Source organism: Nuphar pumila, chromosome 17, assembly GCF_984573655.1.
Source record: "Nuphar pumila chromosome 17, dmNupPumi1.hap1.1, whole genome shotgun sequence".
Lineage (NCBI taxonomy): Eukaryota > Viridiplantae > Streptophyta > Magnoliopsida > Nymphaeales > Nymphaeaceae > Nuphar > Nuphar pumila.
Genome location: NC_143265.1, coordinates 64,720,780 through 64,741,809, shown reverse-complemented (window position 1 = coordinate 64,741,809; position 21,030 = coordinate 64,720,780). Strand labels below are relative to the sequence as shown.

Below are 21,030 nucleotides of genomic sequence, written 5' to 3'. Positions count from 1 at the left end.
TTCTTGACTCTTGGGTGGATGTTTTTAATATACTTAGTCAAATCATGTTTTTCATATGACATTTGTTTGACATAGAACTTCTTCTCTCTAAAGATGTGAAAGACCCTATTGATTGACTTATGTGTGTTAAATATGCTTTTGTAAAGCCCCATCTTGGGATCTCATATATTGAAGTTCATATTCGTCATGCCTTTGTGCATTTGTATCCGTGTCTTTGTGCACTTATGAGTGTTCTCCTCTGTGCCTTTATGGACTCTTTGTTTTTCTTGATTTTGTTACACAAAGTCTCTTTTTATAGAAAATTTTCTTATACCTTTGTGTACTTTTATTCAAGTGTGTCTTTGTACACGTTTTCCTTTGTAGTGTTGGTACTTGTAGTGCACATCTTTGAAGACTTTTTCACATTTAGTAATGTTCTCTTCTTAGTGTGGCTTTTGTGCCCATATCCTTCTTCAAGAATATAGTGTGTTTTATCAATAGAGTATTTAAGTTTAAATCATTTTTGCATAATACTCAATTGAAAAGCATGAAATATCTTTTGAATAGTTGTTTTGATGAAATCATATGGTCAATCTTATTTGATATCTTTTATTTGATTAAGATACAAAGATATTTTTTACTTGGAGTTCTTTTGGCTTGTTCTACAGGATCGCCAAGATGAGATGAAAGAAATATCTATGATACATCGTGAAAGGAGCTTGGGGATGATCATTAAAGACAGTTTAAGGCTGACATTTGCAAAACTCTTTCATGTGCTCTAAAGATGATGACTTTCATTAAAGATTCTTTGAAGACTTAAAACCCTCCTTTTTGTATCTTCAAACTTTTCGTTATCCCCACGTAAAGTTTGAGGGGGGTGTTAAAATATATATGTTTTCACATATCTATCTATCTATCTATATATATATATATATATATATATATATATATATATATATATATATATATATATATATATATATATATATGAAATACCTGATAGGGGTATTTTGGTTATTTTACATAGTTGTTTTTAGAAACAACTATTTTATGTAATTAATTATTTTTAGTTCTTTTATTTTTTTTATATTGAAAAGGGATTCATGCATAAGGGCCCCCACATAAAGCCGTTGGGGCTCCCAACGTCTCTATGGGGAGCCCCCAATGGGTCCCCTTTTTCAACCCTCATTTTTTGTATAAATAGGGGGTCTATGGCCTTTTAGGCCCTCATTCAATAAAGCATATGTAACTTATGCCTCTTCGTATGTTTATTGTGGTGTCACTTAGTGGACCATTTTGTTATTCTTCATTGTGGGGTTGTGTTTGTCCAATGTTGGACCTTATGAATGCATTATGCATTCTTGTAATTCATTTTCGCATACTTTCTAACAATGGATTTCTTTGACTCTTATTTCTAAAATGATGAGAATTACACTTGATTGCGTTGGAATTCTATTCTTCAAGTTTAGTTTTGGTTTCCTACAGGCATATGGTTGATGCCTTACAATATTTACAGATAACCTCATGGAGAATTGAAGCGAAGCGTGGGTTGCTGCGTGGCTGAAGGCTCCACTCTTACCTATTACGATTCTTGGAGGGATCAGATAAAAGTTTTGAGATAGTTAAAAACTTGTGTAAATTTTACTTTTTTGTCTGAATCCTTGCATTTAAAGAAGTGTAATATTTTGGAATGAGAACATTTTTAAATTCTGTCATTTCATTCGTATTGTGTTCATGCATATGATTTAAAACTTTAATTTTTTATGTAACTTCTCAATTATCTTAAATCTTGATACATTTTGTCTTCCGCATTTCCTTTTTCATATGTGAGAAGCTCTTAGAGTAATAGTCCCAATCAAGTTGTATCTATGGATAGATCTGATACTGAGAGGCTAATATGGACTTACGCTTGCGCTCAGGTGAGCCGTCTAGTATTTGGAACGGTTGGAATGTGGCCATAGATGAACTTGTTGGCATATTACTTTTAAGAACCATGTAAATTGTTTATATAAATAAAAAAGTTTTAAATTTTTCTAAAAATTTGGGGTTTGGGAAAGTTTTAAAAGGTTGGATTTTTGGGGGACGTTACATGCTTCTTACAGATCCTTGATCTGACCCAATGAGCTCATTTTCTTGCCAGGTTAACCTCCTCCTAAGAGGGCAACCTGACCTGTGACAACCTGCAATAAGAAGCCATTAAGGCCAGCTTCAGGCCAGCTGGTGTGGCCTATGTAACCAAGCATTGGAGTTAGCTTGACAACTTCCTGAGACAATCTATTTATGTGAAGTAGTTGAACTAGTCTGGCTAGTAACACTTGAGGCCAAGCATTAGAAACACTCATTATTCTAGATGGATTGTATCAAGTTCAGAACTGCAAAATTTTTGGCTACGGTGGGTTAAATCAGCTGGAAAGAAAAGTTAATAAACCAAAAGCCTATAAGGAGATATACAAAAATACAAAAAGGGTTCAATAATGAACCAAAAACACAAGCACTTAATGTGCAATATACACAAACCCACCATGGGGTGAAAGCCAAGAAGCAAAAGAATACTATTCAAGAGAGAAAAGAGGAGAGAACTCCTTACAAACAAGAGGAGGGAAGACCCCTTTATATACAAAAAATATGGGCTGAAAAAGGGAGGCCATTGGGGATCCCCTAATAGACGTTGGGGAGCCCCAATGGTCATTAATATGACTGTTGGCAACCCCAACGCCTATTTAGGTGGGGCCCCCAATGGTTCTCAAAAAGGCCAAAATAAAAAAAGAAAAGAAAAGTAAAAATACAAAAAGAGAAACCTAAAAAATATATAAAAATAAAATGTATAGTGAAAAGACCAAAATATCCGTATTGAGTATTTTGGTATATATATATATATATTAACACCCCTCCTCAAACTTTACGGGGAGAAAACCAAAAGTTTGTTAAGGAGAAACAAAAAGCGAAGAGTTGGAATCGTCTACTTAGAAAGAAAATCCATGTGTATCTAGTGAAATCATCCACAAAGATTACATAATATGAAAAACCTCCCTTAGACATGACAGGAGAAGGACCCCAAACATCGGAATAAACTAATTCAAAAGGTCGTGTAGAGATAAAGCTTCTTTCAAGAAAAGAGTTGGCTTTTACTTTACCAAAGATGCAATCTTTACAAGTCATAACTTTTTCATTACAAGAGTTTCCCAAAAAGGAGAAGAGAGACATATTTGAAAAATTCGGATGACCAAGTCTCTTGTGCCAAACATCTATACTTTTAACATTTATAAAATTACAAAAAGACTTGGATGGTAGTGTCAAAAAATCCATGAAATACAGATCGTCCCTCCTATGGCCTTGCCCAATCAGCTTCCCTGACTGGAGATCTTGCACGGTGCAATCCTTACATGAGAAATAGACTTTGCATCCTTGATCGATAATTTGAGAAACAAAAAATAAGTTTAAATTGATTTTGGAACCAACCTTACTTTTGGAACAAAGAAATTTTGAGAATGTTTTAAATAAAGTGTTCCAATATTTTCAATTTTCAAAGAAGTCCCATCAGCCGTTGAAACATAAGATGTTATGTGAATGGAACGGACTTTAGAAAGGATGTGTTTATGAGGTATCATGTGAAAAGAATCACTAGAGTCCAAAATCCACATACTTGGAGGAAATGAGGAGGTTGCGATGGCAGTACCTGAAGTAGAGGAACACTTAGAAGATGTTGAAGTGCCTCCGAAATTTGATTTAGAGTGTCTTTAATGTCTCCTCCATTGTTGGTCATTTATTCTTTATTTTGGACATTTTCACCAACCGTGGCCACTTTTCCTTTGAGCTTAGGACAAACCAGTTTGATATGACCCGGTTAATTACAATAGTAGCAAATGACACCCTTTCTAAAGCCATTATTTTTGGCAAAGTGGGGAGGCCTTTAAGGCTTGACATTGGATTCTGGTCTAGTAACAGCCAAAATCTCATCACTTTTATGAGTCATACCAAGACTTGTTTCCTCTTGGCATACTTCGGCAAGGGCATCTTCAATAGGTAAGGCCATGCTTCTATGAAGAAGGGATGCCCTTGTTCAAATTCCGGTCTAAGACCGTGAAGGAATTGAAAGAAATGTTCTTTCTCAGCTCAACATCTTCTGGAGCCACCCGCTTGGGCTCAAAAAGAGCAAGTTCATCCCAAAGGAGAGACAAAGCACTAAAATAGTCTCGGACACTCATGTCCCCTTGTTTAGTAGATCAAATTTTTTCTTAATAAAAAAATTGTGTAGTAAGATCCTTTTGGGTATACATACCCTTAAGGAAGAACCAAACTTCATTTGCTATTCCAAATTTAGCAATGTTGGCACAAATTTTTATGTCAACATTGTTCATGAACCAAATTTTGACGTGGTTGCTTTCCTAATCTTCTACCTTTGTTTGATGCTCATTGATTGCTTTAATGCGATCTTCACCATCAAGAGCTTTTTCGCCATCACCATCGATCTTGGTGAGCTTCAATGTTGGTTCAAGAGTGGTCCCTATCACAAAGCCCCATAACTTTTTTCCACGAAGATGATTCTCCATAGACGACGCCTACATCAAATAATTTGATCCGTTGAGCTTGAAGGAGAGTTCAACTCTTGTGTCGTGCTCCATGATGACAAAGAGAGGTAGAGATGAGAAAAAACTTAGAGAAATACTTCCAAGATTACAAACAGCTCAATTGGCTTTGATACCATGTAATGAGATATACGAAAATACAAAAAGGGTTTAATAATGAACCAAACAACACAAGCACTTAATGTGCAATATACACAAATCCACTATGGGGTGAAAGCCAAGAGGCAAAATAATACTATTCAAGAGAGAAAAGAGGAGAGAACTCCTTACAAACAAGAGGGGGGAAGACTCCTTTATATACAAAAAATATGGGATGAAAAAGGGAGGCCATTGGGGCTCCCCTAATAGACGTTGGGGAGCCCCAATGGTCACCCCAACGCCTATTTAGTTGGGGGCCCCAATGGTTCCCAAAAAGGCCAAAATAAAAAAGAAAAAGAAAAAGTAAAACTACAAAAAGAGAAACCTAAAAAATACATAAAAATAAAATGTACAATGAAAAGACCAAAATTGTAATGCCCCAAAATCGTGGACTTGAAACCTTTTATGAAAAGGGTTTAGCTTTGAAATCAATCATTTATCAGAGTTTGAAACAGAAGTTCAGCGAAAAATCATGTTTAAAATAGCAAGTCCCTAGACCTTGGGCGCATTACAACACAAACTCCCATTTACAAACCGATTTGCAACTCAATTATATATTTTATTTAAATGAAAAGAAGAACAAAGTTTTGGTAATACAATTTTAATAATCGAGAGTTTTAATCAGAAGAGATGCTTTAAAAAAAACTTTATACCATGTTTACCAAAAGTGTCCTCAGGAGCGTAACATCAGGGAAAGGGTCTTGCCTTGAACGCATCACGTCATCGTGCCATCGCAAGCTGTCTCAACCTGTCCACCACCTGCCCATGAATTGGGTCAGTCTCACAACAGACTAGTAGAGGTGCAAAAGATAAGGAGGAACAAATGCTGCAATAAGCAAGATATTCGCTAGATCAAGCAGGAAAAAGCAAGACTAGCAGATCTAACCAAACATACTGTGGAGTAAGCAAAACTCTAGTAAAGCAAACAACTAAATACAAGGACAGTGAGGACCATAGTGCTAAACAAGCAACAATTCAACTGAATAAGACAAGCATTTATAACAATGCTCACAATACATACAATTACCATTAGATGGTTTAGCCCATCGACAAGTAACTACATTTATCGTAAGGCGCAAGCTATTACATCACAAACAATTCATAAGCTACACATGATAAACAATCATACAGTAGCAGTTATATCACAATATGTAAGCAGCTTATAAGACAAGCGGCTAGATCAGTCCTAGTTGCCACCAGTTCATAGATTATGAGCTGTATGCAATCACATCAATCATAAGAGACACACACTAATGAATAAGCATTTAACTAGTATGAGAAGCTAGTTATTACTAAGCAAGAAACTTAATAAGTAGTTTAACCAACTAGAGTAACGCCTCGACAAGCGTGCATAGCTTAACGAATAGTGTACCGAACTACCGAGCTAACAAACAATCAATCTACGTCACAACACACATATCTCATAATCATGTGCGTAAGTTATATCTTGTTCTCATTATGAGCAGGCCATTGTGGGTACGCTCAAGGCAAAACGTAGAAACGACCGAGATCGATTTGGGAGTCCATTATGCTATGTATTTTATTATACCCCGAATGACTGACTAAGTTCGCTCCTAAGGAGACGACTGATAGTCAAGAGAGTAAGTCCTAAAAGGCAATATTGGGCCTATGGATGCATCCATCTTCTGTAGAAGTGCCAGGCGACTACCACCTAGGTTAAATATGATAGCCTCATTTTCCCTAACCTTCGATGACTGGGGAAGCCAGACCTTACCCGTAATAGCCATTAATGGCCTGTCCATCGGAGTTTTGTACCATCCATCCTCTCTCTTGATGAACCGTCCCGAACGGGCACGACGGGAGGTTCTTAACCGCCGTCCCATTCTACATGCTATGGTCTTTCAACCCAATCGAGCATCTTGCCTGTGAATGCGCATAATTATCATTATGTGAATTACACACGCCACTGCGCATTCAAGGTAACCACACAGCTCTCATCCTACTCACCGCAGTATGCAACGTACTTGTTTAAAAGTACAACCACGATGAGAGGGGTAAGGATCTCTCGCAGGAAACCCCCAACATATCTGCTTTACAGAAGTCCACAGTGAACTCATTCAAGTTTCAACTTATCGTGCTCGGGTCCTTTAGACAATCACAAGCATTCTGCCTATTAGGCGAATATCAACATAACATGATTTAACTTAAAGTGTCAATACATGTTTAGAGGTTACTACAGACCTCTCGTCCTGCTCTTCGTAGTCCAAACATATTGTATATGACTAAGGGTACGACTACAGGGAGATGAGCATGGATTTCTTAGGAGAAATCCATCAACAATACTTTCGCGAAGAAAGGAAGGCACTACTATCTTAGTTTGACCAGAAAGCCTAGAAACTAAGTCTCGCATCAGAAGTGATATAGCGCTGATCTTAGCGATGGCGCAAGCACCTCGATAGGACTCTCACCCTACTCGTGCACATGCTCCTAAACAAGGTGATCTGAGTCGTATCAGATACGCGAACCGAAGTTGCAACACACTTCTCCTAAATACATCGATTTGGGAGATCCATCTGCTATCTCACAAGAGACTTTCGAAATCTGCTTTACAAAGCTATACATCTTTGAAAATAGGTTTGCACCTAAGACCATCATTTTTAGAGAACCGAAGTGTATAAGTATGTGTCGTGGCTTTTAAGACAAGTAAGACGGTATACACTATACACTCAAAACTGCACTTAGAGAGTGCAAGCTGACAAGGGGCAAAGCCGTACGCATTATAGTGTCGTGGCAAAATGAGGAGCAAGACTCGATGTGCAAAGTTGCACCTCAAGCGTAAAACGCACAAGCCACACATGAGTAGACAACTACGTAAGCAACTCACGGGGTATGAGATCCTATCCTGACTAAGCAAGTGCAAAAGATGACTTGCGAGGCATGAAGTTGTACCTCGCTAAAACGATAAGCGTAAGCAAGTAAAGGAGCATACGATAGAGATAAGAACACGTGCACGAGCAAAGCATATGCACGAGGTGCGGCAGCAAAGTATGAACGAACATTACATACAAAAAAATAAGTGCAAGGGCAAGCATGACTACAACAGAAAAGTAAGGTAGTAAGTAGTAAGGCCATGGCGCATAAAGCGCGGGGCAACAAAATTAAATGCAGAAAGTAAAGTGCGAGAACGTAAAGGAGGACCAAGATTGCATCCTGGAGAAAAAGACAAACATATACAAGTAAATGCCATGGCACATAAAGCGCGAGGCAGCAAGAAAGTAAAGTACAAAAACTAAATAGGACAAGTCATGAAGCTAATATTAATTACTTAGGAGTTGGCAAGATATTTCTTAGTTCATGCTTTCGATTGTGTCTATTTTCTGAGTTGCATATAGCATTTCATCTGCTTCTCGATTATTTTCTTGTGTGGTTAAAGTAAGCTACCGATATTTTATACATGAATTTCACGAGCTTTTTTGCAGGTTAGCTGTTGTATTTCTGGCCTTTGATGTGTTCTTTGCTATCTTTTGTGTTGCCTTGGCTTGCGTAATTGGGATTGCTCTTTGCTGTTGCTTGCCTTGCATCATTGCAATACTCTATGCCGTGGCAGGACAGGTTAGAGGAACATCATGGTCATCAATATTTGAGAAAACCACTGTTGAAATATCATTTTGAATCTAATGATTGTGCTCACTTGGAATACAAAAACAGGAGGGTGCTTCAGATGCTGACATCAGTTTGCTGCCAAGATATAGATATAGACAAGATGGTAGTGAAAGTGAAAAGTGGAGATTGGATGAGGGATCCACGATATCAATTGCAACAGGCGCTGAAGTCTTTGCAGATGAGCGCGCACTTTCACCAGATGATGCAGTAAGATTTTCAATATGTATATAATGTTTTGATATGTCCCACTTTTGAGAGAATGAAAAGTGTCAGATTATTAATTTTTAATGCAGAGACTTCACATTAGATGCAATGTTGCTTCATGGTGGGCATGCAGCGACCTGCCTGAGGCATCCATCTTCGCATTTCTCGAGATGGGTGCAGTGTCCATATCAACAAATATTGAGATAGATGGTTAGCAGTATGGGAGCTGCATAAAAATGACCTCTTAATGCAGAAATTAAACATCATACACTAGAACTTTGTAAACTAAGTTGTTGACAATAATTTCTTGTTCAAAATTTGGTGTTTTAGTAAATAGAAACTAAGGAATTTCGATCATGGAATTTGGAAAATGTTAAAATAGGTTTTGCTAGAAGCCAGAGAAAACATTGAAGCATCAAGTGACAGGTTTGCTAAAAAGGAAATTTTAAGCCTTTTCATTTTATTGTATTGTTTTTATGATAGTTTGGAAAATTTTGTCTTGTAAGAACTAAGAAGGTGGTTTTTGTTAAAATGTAAACTGTAATATATATATATATATATATTATTTAATATTATTATATTTTCTTTTATTATTTTCTTTTTCTATTTTTCTTTATTTTCTTTTTTAGCATCTAGTTCAATAGAAACTAGATATTTGATGCAGTCAAGTTCCTGTTGGAACTTGACTGTGCAAATAGCTGTTGGACTGTAGTCCAACAACTATAATAAATGCTGTTGGACTATAGTCCAACAACTATAATAAATGCTGTTGGACTATAGTCCAACAACTATAATAATAAATGTTGTTGGACTGTAGTCCAACAACTATATTAAGAGACGTTGGAATCCAACGTCTCTTTTGGAGAGCTCAACATGAGCTCTCATCTCTCTCCCCTTTTTTGTATATATAGGGGTGAACCCCTTCAATGTAAATAACCATGCTTCTTAAGCATTTTGTTCATGAATAAAGTATTATTTATTTTTCAAGTGTTCTTCCCTTTATACCCTTTCAAGGGTCATGCTTGTAGTGTCTCCAATAGACACTTGTTTGTGAGTTATTTGTGCATTTGTTGAAGACCACCATTTCATTACATGGTATCAGAGCTACGAAATCCTTAGATCTTGAAGTGCTTCCGCCTCGATTTCTATGCCACATTTACAAAAGGTGTTTCATCACCTTGTTCTTGGCTCAAGAAGATTTGTTTGAAGAAAGGCAAACTTGTGCTACTCTTTTTCTTTTCTTTTTATTTTTTTCTCTCTTCTCCTATTTATTCCTCTCTTACCCTTGTAAAAGATGGATGACAATGATAAGATCACCATCATTCCTATGAAGCTAAATGATACTAACTATATAATGTGGGCTTCGATTATGAAGCACCACATTTGGGGAAAAGGTTTATGGGGTATAGTGGATGGTTCCGATTTGGAACCTAAACTATCTCTTACCAAGAAAGAGGGTGATGAAGAGGTTCCTCTAACGGAAGAAGAGAAGAGTAAGGCGTTAGCCACTTATGAAAAGAAATGGAAAGAATGGAGGATAGGGCATGCAAAAATTATGTCATGACTCATCAATAGCATAGACATTAAAAAATGCTCTAGTCTAGCTAAGTTTGAGCATGCCGATAAGGCTTGGGAATACCTCAAAAACATGTATTCCCTTAAAGATATTGCAAATGTATGCAATTTACAAGATAAAGTTCGGACAATGACTCAAAAAGATAAAACTATTCAAGAATATTGTAATGAGTTGTCCGAACTTTGGGAAGAGTTGGCTCTTCTTGAGCCCAAATGGCATTGTGCCGAAGACATCGAGCTTCGCCAAAAGCAACTCGATATGGAACATTTCTATCAATTTGTGAATGGTCTAAGGCCGGAGTTTGAATCCACCAAATCGGCCCTTTTACATCGTGGAAAAATTTCTTCTATTGTTGATACTATAGAAGAGCTCACTATGGAGGAAAATAGACTTAGAAAAAGTACTCCAAAAGTTGATGATGACTCTGTTTTAGCTGTATCTAGACCGGGGAATCATACTCGTACTTACAAGCCGCCTCATTTTGGAAGGCAAAACGACGACTTTGATAAAAGAAAAGTTATTTGTCATCATTGTCATGAACCGGGGCACTATAGGCCTCAATGTCCAAAGTTAAAAAGAAGAGAAGAAAAAAGAGTTGCATCTGTTGAATCTGAGTCAAAAGATCAAGATGCACCTGTGTCTATGGCTCAACTGATGGAAATCCTTCAACTTCTTCTCAAAGGGATATCCTCCTCAACCGAAGCCTCAACTGGAGCGGCAGTTGCATCTTTCTCTGGTCCAAGTAACTTTCCTTGGCTTTTAGATTCTGGTGCTTCTTTTCATATGACCCCAAATGTTAATAGTCTATCCGAATGTCTTAAAAATAACTCAAGTGTGTCAAAGGTTTTTACAGCCGATGGCACATCTCTCATAGTAAAAGGAATAGGATGTTTTGAAAATCTTCAAAAATCCAAAAGAGTTTTTATCCCAGAAGTTAGATATATCCCTAAACTTAATTTGAATCTCTTATCTGTCTCGCAAATATCTGATTATGAATGTAATATCTCCTTCTCTTCTCATGGTTGTTGGGTACAGGATCGTCAGTCAGGGAAGCTGATTGGGGAAGGCCATAGAGAAGGAGGACTTTATTACATGGACTTTTTGGAATTACCCAAGAATGCATTTTGTTATAATATTCAGAAATTAGAATTGGATTTATGGCACAATAGGCTTGGCCATCCTCATATGTCTAAAATTCAATATTTTTCAAGTTTGGAAAAATTTTGTAATTCTGAAAATTTTTCTTGTAAAGACTGCATTCTTGGCAAAATGAAAAGATTATCATTTCTTAGTAGAACTTTTATTTCCTCACGACCACTTGAGTTAATACATTCGGATGTTTGGGGCCCCGCAAAAGTTATTTCCAAAGGTGGTTATACATATTATATCATTTTTGTTGATGACTGTGTTGAGAAACTCGGTTTTGATGTCACATAATATGATACACTGTCTTATTTAATTTTGTATGATATGATAATATGTTCTCTTGAAATAATGTTATATTATGACTAAATATGTTTTGCCTTAAATCTAACGAGTATTTGATGCAAGGATATCTCACCCAATAAGGATGGAGACTTCCTGTTCAAGTACAACTATGGTGCAATCATACTCCTTGAAGAAAAAGCTTGATGAGCCATGCTTTCCTAAAGTTCAAATGAAGAAATCGGCTACCTCAAGTTGAAGATTTTTTTCTTCTTTAGAGTCATATGTAACAGAACCTTCAGGAACTTGCATTTTGCATATTACATACTCATTCATACATACTATATCATAAAAGTATACGATAGTTTCAAAAAGCTTTTTTTTGAAAAACTAATAAGTGTACCTTCTTACAACCTTTTATGAAAAAGATATTTTGTCAAATAATAATTGTACCTTCTTACAACCTTTTATGAAAAAGACTTTTTGTCATATAATCATTGTACCTTACACTATATACAAGACAACATGAAAAAAAAAAAAAGAATGTAGGAAAAAGACAAAAACATAATATCGACTACATAAGAAAAACAAATAAAATATGTTTTTGAAAAGACTCTAGTTATCTTCTTTAATGAAATATTTTTTAATATAAGAAGAAGACAAAAACATAATATCGACTACATAAGAAAAACAAATAAAATATGTTTTTGAAAAGACCTTAGTTATCTTCTTTAATGAAATATTTTTTAATATAAGAAGAAGACAAAAACATAATATCGACTACATAAGAAAAACAAATAAAATATGTTTTTGAAAAGACCTTAGTTATCTTCTCTAATGAAATGTTTCTTAAATACAAAAAGAAGACAAAAACATAAATCGGCTACACATAAGAAAAACAAATAAAATATGGTTTTAAAAGAACTATAGTTACTTTTTCTCATAACCATAGAATGTCGACTTACTTGAAGTCATCATTCTCTCTACAAAGCATTAAATGCCTTCTGTAACAAATCCTTTCTAAATATCCTTCCCAAAGAATGTCGACCTTCTTTTTGGTCCTCATTCTCTCTGGAGACTTTGAAATACACTACATAAAGAATACACTTGACATGACTATGTATAAATAAATATCTCAAAGCACTCATAGTACTTACACTCATTTAAAGTAAAGAAGTACTAATGTACCTCAAATCATTAATTAGAATAAAGACAAAACTACAACCCAACGTTCAAATGTACTATTGTAAGAAATAGACTTTTTACATAAAATATGTATTACCTAAAACACTACAACGACTAGTGTACCCTCTATCTTACTCTTCTGGAAAAAGGCATTCTCGATCTTCTCTAAAAGATATTTTTGAAAAGACATAACATTTCATATTTCAAAAAGTTACAATTCCAAAATGTAACGACTACTTTTTATAAGCTATATAAACACACACACATAAACTATTCAAACAAGAGGAATGAAATAGACGTGTGAGCTTACAAAGAGAAAAATATTCTATTCGTGATTTGAAAAGAGAGCCTTGAAAAAGAAAGAAAAGAGAAAAAGTCAAGTCCAGCTCTTTGACAAAGAGTATCCTCTGAGTGACAAACAAAACATTCTTAGAATCCTTCATTCGTGCATTCATATCATTCTGAAGGTTCTATAGGAAGTATTGTAACTCTGTTTATTCACTGTACTCCTTCTTTGTTTAAAGAAGTAGACCTCTGTGAAAGAGGGTGTTGCCCTTCTCTGTTGAGAGAAGAAGACCTCTTGGGAAGAGGGTGTTGCCCTTCTCTGTTGAGAGAAGAAGACCTCTTGGGAAGAGGGTGTTGTACTATTTATCCGGTAACTCGGATGTTATAGTGGAATCTCAAGTGGTTTGCTTGGGGACTGGATGTAGGTCTGGACATTGACCGAACCAGTATAACTTTTGTGTTTTATGTGTTGTGCCTTATTGCTTAATTATTTTATTTTATCGATCATTATCATATTTCACTATTCACCCCCCCTCTAGTGGAATTTCATTTGGTATCAGAGCAGGTTTGCTGGTTTCGACGTAACAAGTCTTCCAGCACAAATGGCATCTACCTCTTATGCTCGTGATATTGAAGGTCAACACGCATCTCGTCCCCCCTTCTTCAATGGCTCCAACTATGGATATTGGAAGTGCAGAATGGCTATCTTTCTCAAATCCATAGACTTTGCTGTATGGAAAATTGTTGAGCATCCATACACATCTCCATCCGCAGACTATAACTGATGGTCTGATGAAGAAAAGAAAATGGCAAACTTAAATGCAAAGGCTATGAATGCCTTATATTGTGCCATTGATCAAAATGAATTCAACAGAATATCTATATGTGAATCTGCATATGACATTTGGCATTCTTTGGAGGTGATTCATGAAGGAACCAACAAAGTTAAAGAAGCCAAAATATCATCTCTTGTTAGAAAATATGAGTTGTTCAAAATGAACAAAGATGAACCCATCACAGAGATGTTTACCAGATTCACCAACATCACCAACGATCTGAAATCTCTGGGTGTAACATATTCCCAGACTGAAAAGGTGAAGAAAATCTTGAGATCTCTCACAACTGATTGGGAGAGAAAGACCACTGCTATTGAAGAAGCTCAAGATTTATCTAAGCTTACATTGGACGACTTAATAGGAAATCTTATGGCCTATGAAGTCCACATGAAAGAAAGAAGGGAAGAAGAGCAACCAGTAAAGAAAACTCTAGCTTTCTCAGCCCTATCTGAGAATGAAGACTCAGATAAAGAATCAGAAATTGCGCTACTTACCAGAAAATTCCAGCGCTTTATGAGAAGGAACCGGCTTCCAAACAGGCACAAGGAAAGAAAAGATCTTAAAGAAGATCCCATGTGCTTTCAGTGTAATAAGCCAGGGCACTTAAAACGTGACTGTCCCCTTCTCAAAAGAAAGTCCAAGACTGAGGAACCAAAGAAGAGGTTCTTCAAGAAAAAGGCTCTGCATGCTCAATGGGATGATTCAGAACCATCCACTAGTGAAGAGTCAAGTGATGATGAAGCCGAAACTGCAAATATGTGCTTCATGGCAAACGAAAGTTCGGTAAGTGAAATCTCTGATTTTTCCTTTGAAGAACTTCTAGATGCTTTTCAAGAACTATTTGAAGAATCTAGAAAATTAAGTTTAAAAAATAAAGCTTTAAAATCTGAAAATTTAGAGCTTTCTCAAGAGAATGAAAAACTCAGCAGTGAAAATTCTGAGTTGAAAAAGAAAAATCTTTTGCTTATATCTGAAATTTCTTCTACTAACTCCAAAACTAAAGATATGCAAGTAGAAATTTCAGAGCTAAAAAGTAAAACTGAGAACCTTATGAAAACGGTTTTCAAGTTTACTAAAGGTAAAGAGAACTTGGATAAACTCTTATCCTCTCAGAAGGTCTCCTTTTACAAGAATGGGATTGGCTATTCTCATTTCAAAAAACCTTCTTGTATAAATCCAAAGACCACATTTGTGAAAAGTTCATCTGAACCAAATAAGGGGTATTATATTAATAATCTTTTTAACTCCTCTAAAGAGATAGACAAACCCAAATCCAAATGGATATGGGTTCCAAAGTCTAACAAAAAAGGACCCGATTGGGTACCAAAAAGAAGATTTACTTAATGTTTTGCAGGCTCCAAAGAAGAACAGATGAATACTAGATAGTGGATGTTCAAAGCACATGACAGGACATCCAGACCTTTTTGCTGTTCTTCATCATAAAGAAGGAGGAACCGTCACCTTTGGAGATAACAACAAAGGTTTGATAATTGGTATTGGAAATATTGGTAACATAGACAAACCTCTTATCAAAGACGTTCTCCTTGTTAAAGGATTAAAACATAACCTACTAAGTATCAGTCAAATGTGTGACACAGGTTATAATGTTAGCTTTAATCATGATGCATGCCTCATAGCTGACACAAATGAAAACATCATCTTAAAAGGTATAAGAAAGAATAATATATACGAACTATACCTAGAAAACATCACAGAACATTGTCTTATAGCTAATAATGACACTCAACATCTATGGCACATGAGAATGGGCCATGTCAATTCAAAATACATGTCCAAACTAGCTAAAAATAAATTAGTACGTGGGTTACCCAACATATCTTTTAAAAAGGATTATTTTTGTGATGCATGTCAATTAGGAAAATTGTCAAAATCTCCTTTCAAATCAAAAAATGTCATCTCAAGTAAAAGACCTTTAGAGCTTCTCCACCTGGACCTTTTTGGTCCTTCTAGGGTAGCTAGCCTTAATCATAATAGATATGTTTTTGTCATTGTAGATGATTACTCAAGATTTACTTGGGTAATATTTTTGAAAAACAAAAGTGACACGTTTTGTCAGTTTGAAATCTTATGTAAAAAATTACAAAACGAAAAATCATGTTCTATTGTTAAAATCCGTAGTGACCATGGAGGAGAATTTGAAAATGAACTCTTTGAAAATTTTTGTAACTTGCATGGTATTTCTCATAACTTTGCCTTCCCTAGAGCTGCACCTCAAAATGGTGTAGTAGAAAGAAAGAATAGAACCCTTCAGGAATCTGCCAGGACTATGCTCCAACACAATAATCTTGTAAAATCTTTTTGGGCAGAAGCTGTTAATACTGCATGCTACATAACAAATAGAGTTCTCATTAGACCCTTATTAAATAAAACTCCCTATGAACTATTCTATGACAGAACTCCAAGAATAGACTACTTCAAAGTCTTTGGATGTAAATGCTTTATCCTAAACACAAAAGATAGCCTAGATAAGTTTGATGCTAAATCTGTTGAAGGCATATTCTTAGGATATTCAAGTCATAGTAAAGCATACAGAGTTTTCAATAAGTGTCATAATACTATTGAAGAATCTATGCATGTTAGTTTTTGTGAATCTATTGATCAATCTGTTCATATACAAACTAATGATGATGTTGAAAGTACAGATTTATTTTTAGATAAAACAGCTAAGTCTAATGAAGATGATCACCAAAGAACCTTTGTCGATATCAAAGATCATCCTCAAAAGCAAATTTTGGGAGAACTAACAAAGGGGGTTCAAACTAGAGCTCAGCTAGAACGGATTGCAAACATGGGATTCATTTCTCAACTTGAACCAAAGAAGATTGATGAAGCCATCATTGATGAGTTCTGGATGCTAGCCATGACTGAAGAACTGAATCAATTCCAAAGAAATGACGTTTGGGATCTTGTGCCGAGACCAAAGGATCATCCAATCATTGGGACAAGATGGATCTTCAGAAACAAGCTAGACGAAACAGGTAATGTTATAAGAAACAAGGCCAGACTAGTAGCTCAAGGATACAACCAGGAGGAAGGTATTGACTTTGATGAAACATTTGCTCCTGTTGCTAGACTTGAATCTATTAGAATGCTCTTAGCATATGCAAGCTATATGGATTTCAAATTATTTCAAATGGATGTTAAAAGTGCTTTCTTAAATGGTTTTATAAATGAAGAATTCTATGTAAAACAACCTCCAGGATTTGAAAATGAACAATACCCAGATCATGTTTTTAAACTCAAACGTGCTTTGTATGGTTTAAAACAAGCACCTCGTGCTTGGTACGAAAGACTTAAAACCTTTTTATTAAAAACTGGTTTTTCTGTTGGCAAAGCAGATTCTACACTATTTGTCAAAGTAGTGGATAATCATACCCTAATTGTTCAAATCTATGTCGACGACATCATCTTTGGATCTTCTAACAGCACTCTTTGTGAAGATTTTTCTAAGTCCATGCAGAAGGAATTCGAAATGAGTATGATGGGAGAACTCACCTACTTTCTTGGACTGCATATTAAGCAAACCAAGGATGGAGTTTTCATCAACCAATCTAAGTATGCTCATGAACTTCTGAAGAGGTTCAACATGAACTCAACTGCTTCAAAATCCACTCCTATGAGCACTACTACTGTGTTGGACAAAGATGAAGATGGTAAGACTGTTGATACAAAGGTATACCGAGGTATGATAGGATCACTTCTTTATTTAACTGCTAGCCGTCCAGATATAATGTTTAGTGTTTGCTTGTGTGCTAGATTCCAGTCAAACCCAAAAGAATCACATCTTAAAGCTGTAAAAAGAATAATGAGATATTTAAAAGACACAGTTGATTTTGGATTATTCTATTCAAAATCCTCTACATTTGATCTAATCTCATACAGTGATGCTGACTTTGCTGGAAGTAAATCTGACAGAAAAAGCACAAGTGGAACATGTCACATGCTAGGGCACTCACTAGTATCATGGTTCAGTAAGAAACAAAATTGTGTATCATTATCAACTACTGAAGCCGAATACATTGCTGCTAGCCTAGCTTGTACTCAAGTTATCTGGATGAAACAAACATTAAAAGATTTTGGTTTAAATTTTGAAAATACAACTATTTTTTGTGATAATACAAGTGCTATAAACCTATCTAAGAATCCTATTTTACACTCACGAACTAAGCACATTCAAATAAGACACCACTTCTTAAGAGAACAAGTCTTAAACAACATAATTAAACTAGAATTCATACCCACTAATCAACAGTTAGCAGACATATTCACTAAACCATTAAGACATGAAGACTTCACCCGAATTAGAAGAGAACTAGGAATATGTAAACTAAGTGACTTATAAATTAATCACACTTAATATAATACTTCTTATAAGTTTTGTTAAAATCTTATTTTAAAAGTCTTTTTCTTCTTATCGATTTTTGTTAGTCAAACTAGGTGTCCATATTCACGTATACTCTAAACTCTTATAAGACACATTCTTTATGTCTTTCAACTTGTCATCTTTCAAGTACACATCCATAATGACTCCTTGTCCTATCTCCTTTCACTCATATCCATAAGAACTAATTATATTAAAAGCTATCATGACATTGTTCACATCACTCATCTCATATCTCCTTTATTATTTATTGTCCTTTTGTGAAAACTTCTCTTACGATAAGTTGATTCACCTTCAACATGATAACATATTATTTTATGAGAAATCTTACTTTTCAAATTTTAGTCAAAATCGAATGATGTTTTTTTTTTGTTCTTTTTACCTTCTTCTTCTAAAGATCTAGTTGCTATGTTTTTACGCATAAATTTTTACTATATCATCTATTATATCATAGCCTAAGAACAATCTATTATCATCTCTTCATGGTTTACATCTTTTACGAAAAAGTACTGTAAAATTCTCTTTTCAAAAACTTGTACCCCACTCATTAGTACGTTTTGTATCACCATTTTATCTCTCTCTCTACATTATACGAAGTTCCTTTTCATCCGTGACCATGACTCTCTCATATATTTTATATCTCTCTCCAATCGAGATTCATTAAAACCTTGTCCTTCACTCCACTTTATGTCATACAATTTCTATCCAACTTCAAGTGATTGGTGTCCTTTATGACCACTCTCATTTCTTTTACATATCCGTATCACCCTCCTTTATATCTATTCACACTCCTTTCACGTATATCAAAATATACACTTCTTAAATAAGAAATTATTGCATTTCCTCATACTCTCATGTTTGTCCTATTCCAAACTCCCTCTTCACGATTTTGGAATGCTTTCACATAAAGTAAATTCTTAAAAAAAAAAAGTTGTTTGTTCTTATTAGGCCATTATTCACTCTCTATTCTTCATGATCTTCACGAAAAACTTTAAAAACTCTTGAATCTTTCTTTCTCTTACGTCTAATATGACACTCCATACTCAATTCATGACTATTCTCACTATCCAACAAGATTTCCCATAGTAAATTTGTTACATATATAGAAAAATTATTTCGAAACTATGTCCTTCTTAATATCTATGCTAATATAATACACTTTCTTCCAAAATTGATTTGATTTGTCATTCACAAGTCTCTTATTTTACAACTCATGCATTTCCTCATTTCATATCAACAATTATTTTCTTCCTTCTATTTAATCAATTGGTTCATCTCCTACCATTCCATTCGATCTTTTCTATCCTTATACAAATTTTCTCTCGGTTCTAGCTCCTTTCTCTCCTAGTGCTTTATTTTCAAGACACTCGAAAATGACTTCCTCTTCTACCAATGTGATCACCTCCGCCGATCTAAGGTATCCTGATTTGTTTCACACCTTCACCTCACTCTGCTCTCGCCCCATTCATGAAGGAAAATTGATCAACTTTGACGACTTCATGTTCTTCGACTTAGACACCTATCTCCCCGAACTCAAACCTCTCATAGGATCTTCATCCCCAGCCGCCTATTATCCTGAACTAGTTCGACTGTTTTATACCAACTTCTCTTCTGATCATGAACAAACCTCAATCACCAGCAAAGTCCGAGGACAGCTGATGATTTTCAATGCTTCCGACCTAGGTAGAATTCTAAATCTACCTTCCACCGGTACCGACCTTAACGCCATAGTACCAATCGACCGATCAGTACTTCGAAAAATACTTCTTTGCACCAACTGCTACCAACTTCCGTGGCACATGAGGAATCTCCAACCTCAAGCTCAGCTACTTGCCCAGATTCTTCTCCACAACCTCTATCCCAAGCATCCCCGCCAGGGATTAGTTCCTCGAAAAATCTCTCTTCTTATCTACGCAATCCTTTCTTCTCTTTCGATAAATTGGTCATCCATTATTTTCGACCTTTTTATTCGTTATCAGAAATTTGAGCCTCTTCTTTTTGGGTGTTTTATAACTCCCATTCTCAAATATTTCCAAGTACCACTTCACAACGAAGTCATCCTCCGACCCTCTCACGTCCTCGATGCTACCACCTTCAATCTAAGGTCCCTGCACATGCCCGGCTCTGATGAAGCAGATCCACTGTCCTCCTTCAATTACTTTTCTGCTATGATGGATATCGAGCAAACTCAAGATCGAATCCTTCGTAATCAAGCCCTGTTGCAGCAGACTCGCAAGCGGAATCGTGCCAACCGGACAACTTCACCTTCTCCACCTTCGAGATAGACTCATTTTTTATTATTATATTTGGTCTGTAATAACTTATTAAATACTTTCGGTCTGTAATTACTCTGATCCCTCCTTTTTGTCCATGACAAAGGGGGAGAAAACCTGTCTCTTTAAACATTATTTCACCTTTTATCATATTATTATTTCTATGCATAATGTCTTTTTGACAGGGGGAGCATATTTTGTCATCATCAAAAAGGGGGAGAATGTTGAGAAACTCGGTTTTGATGTCACATAATATGATACACTGTCTTATTTAATTTTGTATGATATGATAATATGTTCTCTTGAAATAATGTTATATTATGACTAAATATGTTTTGCCTTAAATCTAACGAGTATTTGATGCAAGGATATCTCACCCAATAAGGATGGAGACTTCCTGTTCAAGTACAACTATGGTGCAATCATACTCCTTGAAGAAAAAGCTTGATGAGCCATGCTTTCCTAAAGTTCAAATGAAGAAATCGGCTACCTCAAGTTGAAGATTTTTTTCTTCTTT

General features: G+C 35.6%; 1 protein-coding gene across 1 annotated transcript in view; it reads left to right on the top strand.

Annotated features, from left to right (window-relative positions):
* LOC149812061 (E3 ubiquitin protein ligase RIE1-like) overlaps window positions 1-21,030 on the top strand; it is a 70,942-nt gene that overhangs the window by 18,801 nt on the left and 31,111 nt on the right. The window contains exons 7-8 of the mRNA XM_089992967.1: window positions 8,144-8,276; window positions 8,373-8,534. Coding sequence (XP_089849093.1) covers window positions 8,144-8,276; window positions 8,373-8,534 — 295 coding nt within the window. The remainder of the gene's footprint in view (window positions 1-8,143; window positions 8,277-8,372; window positions 8,535-21,030) is intronic.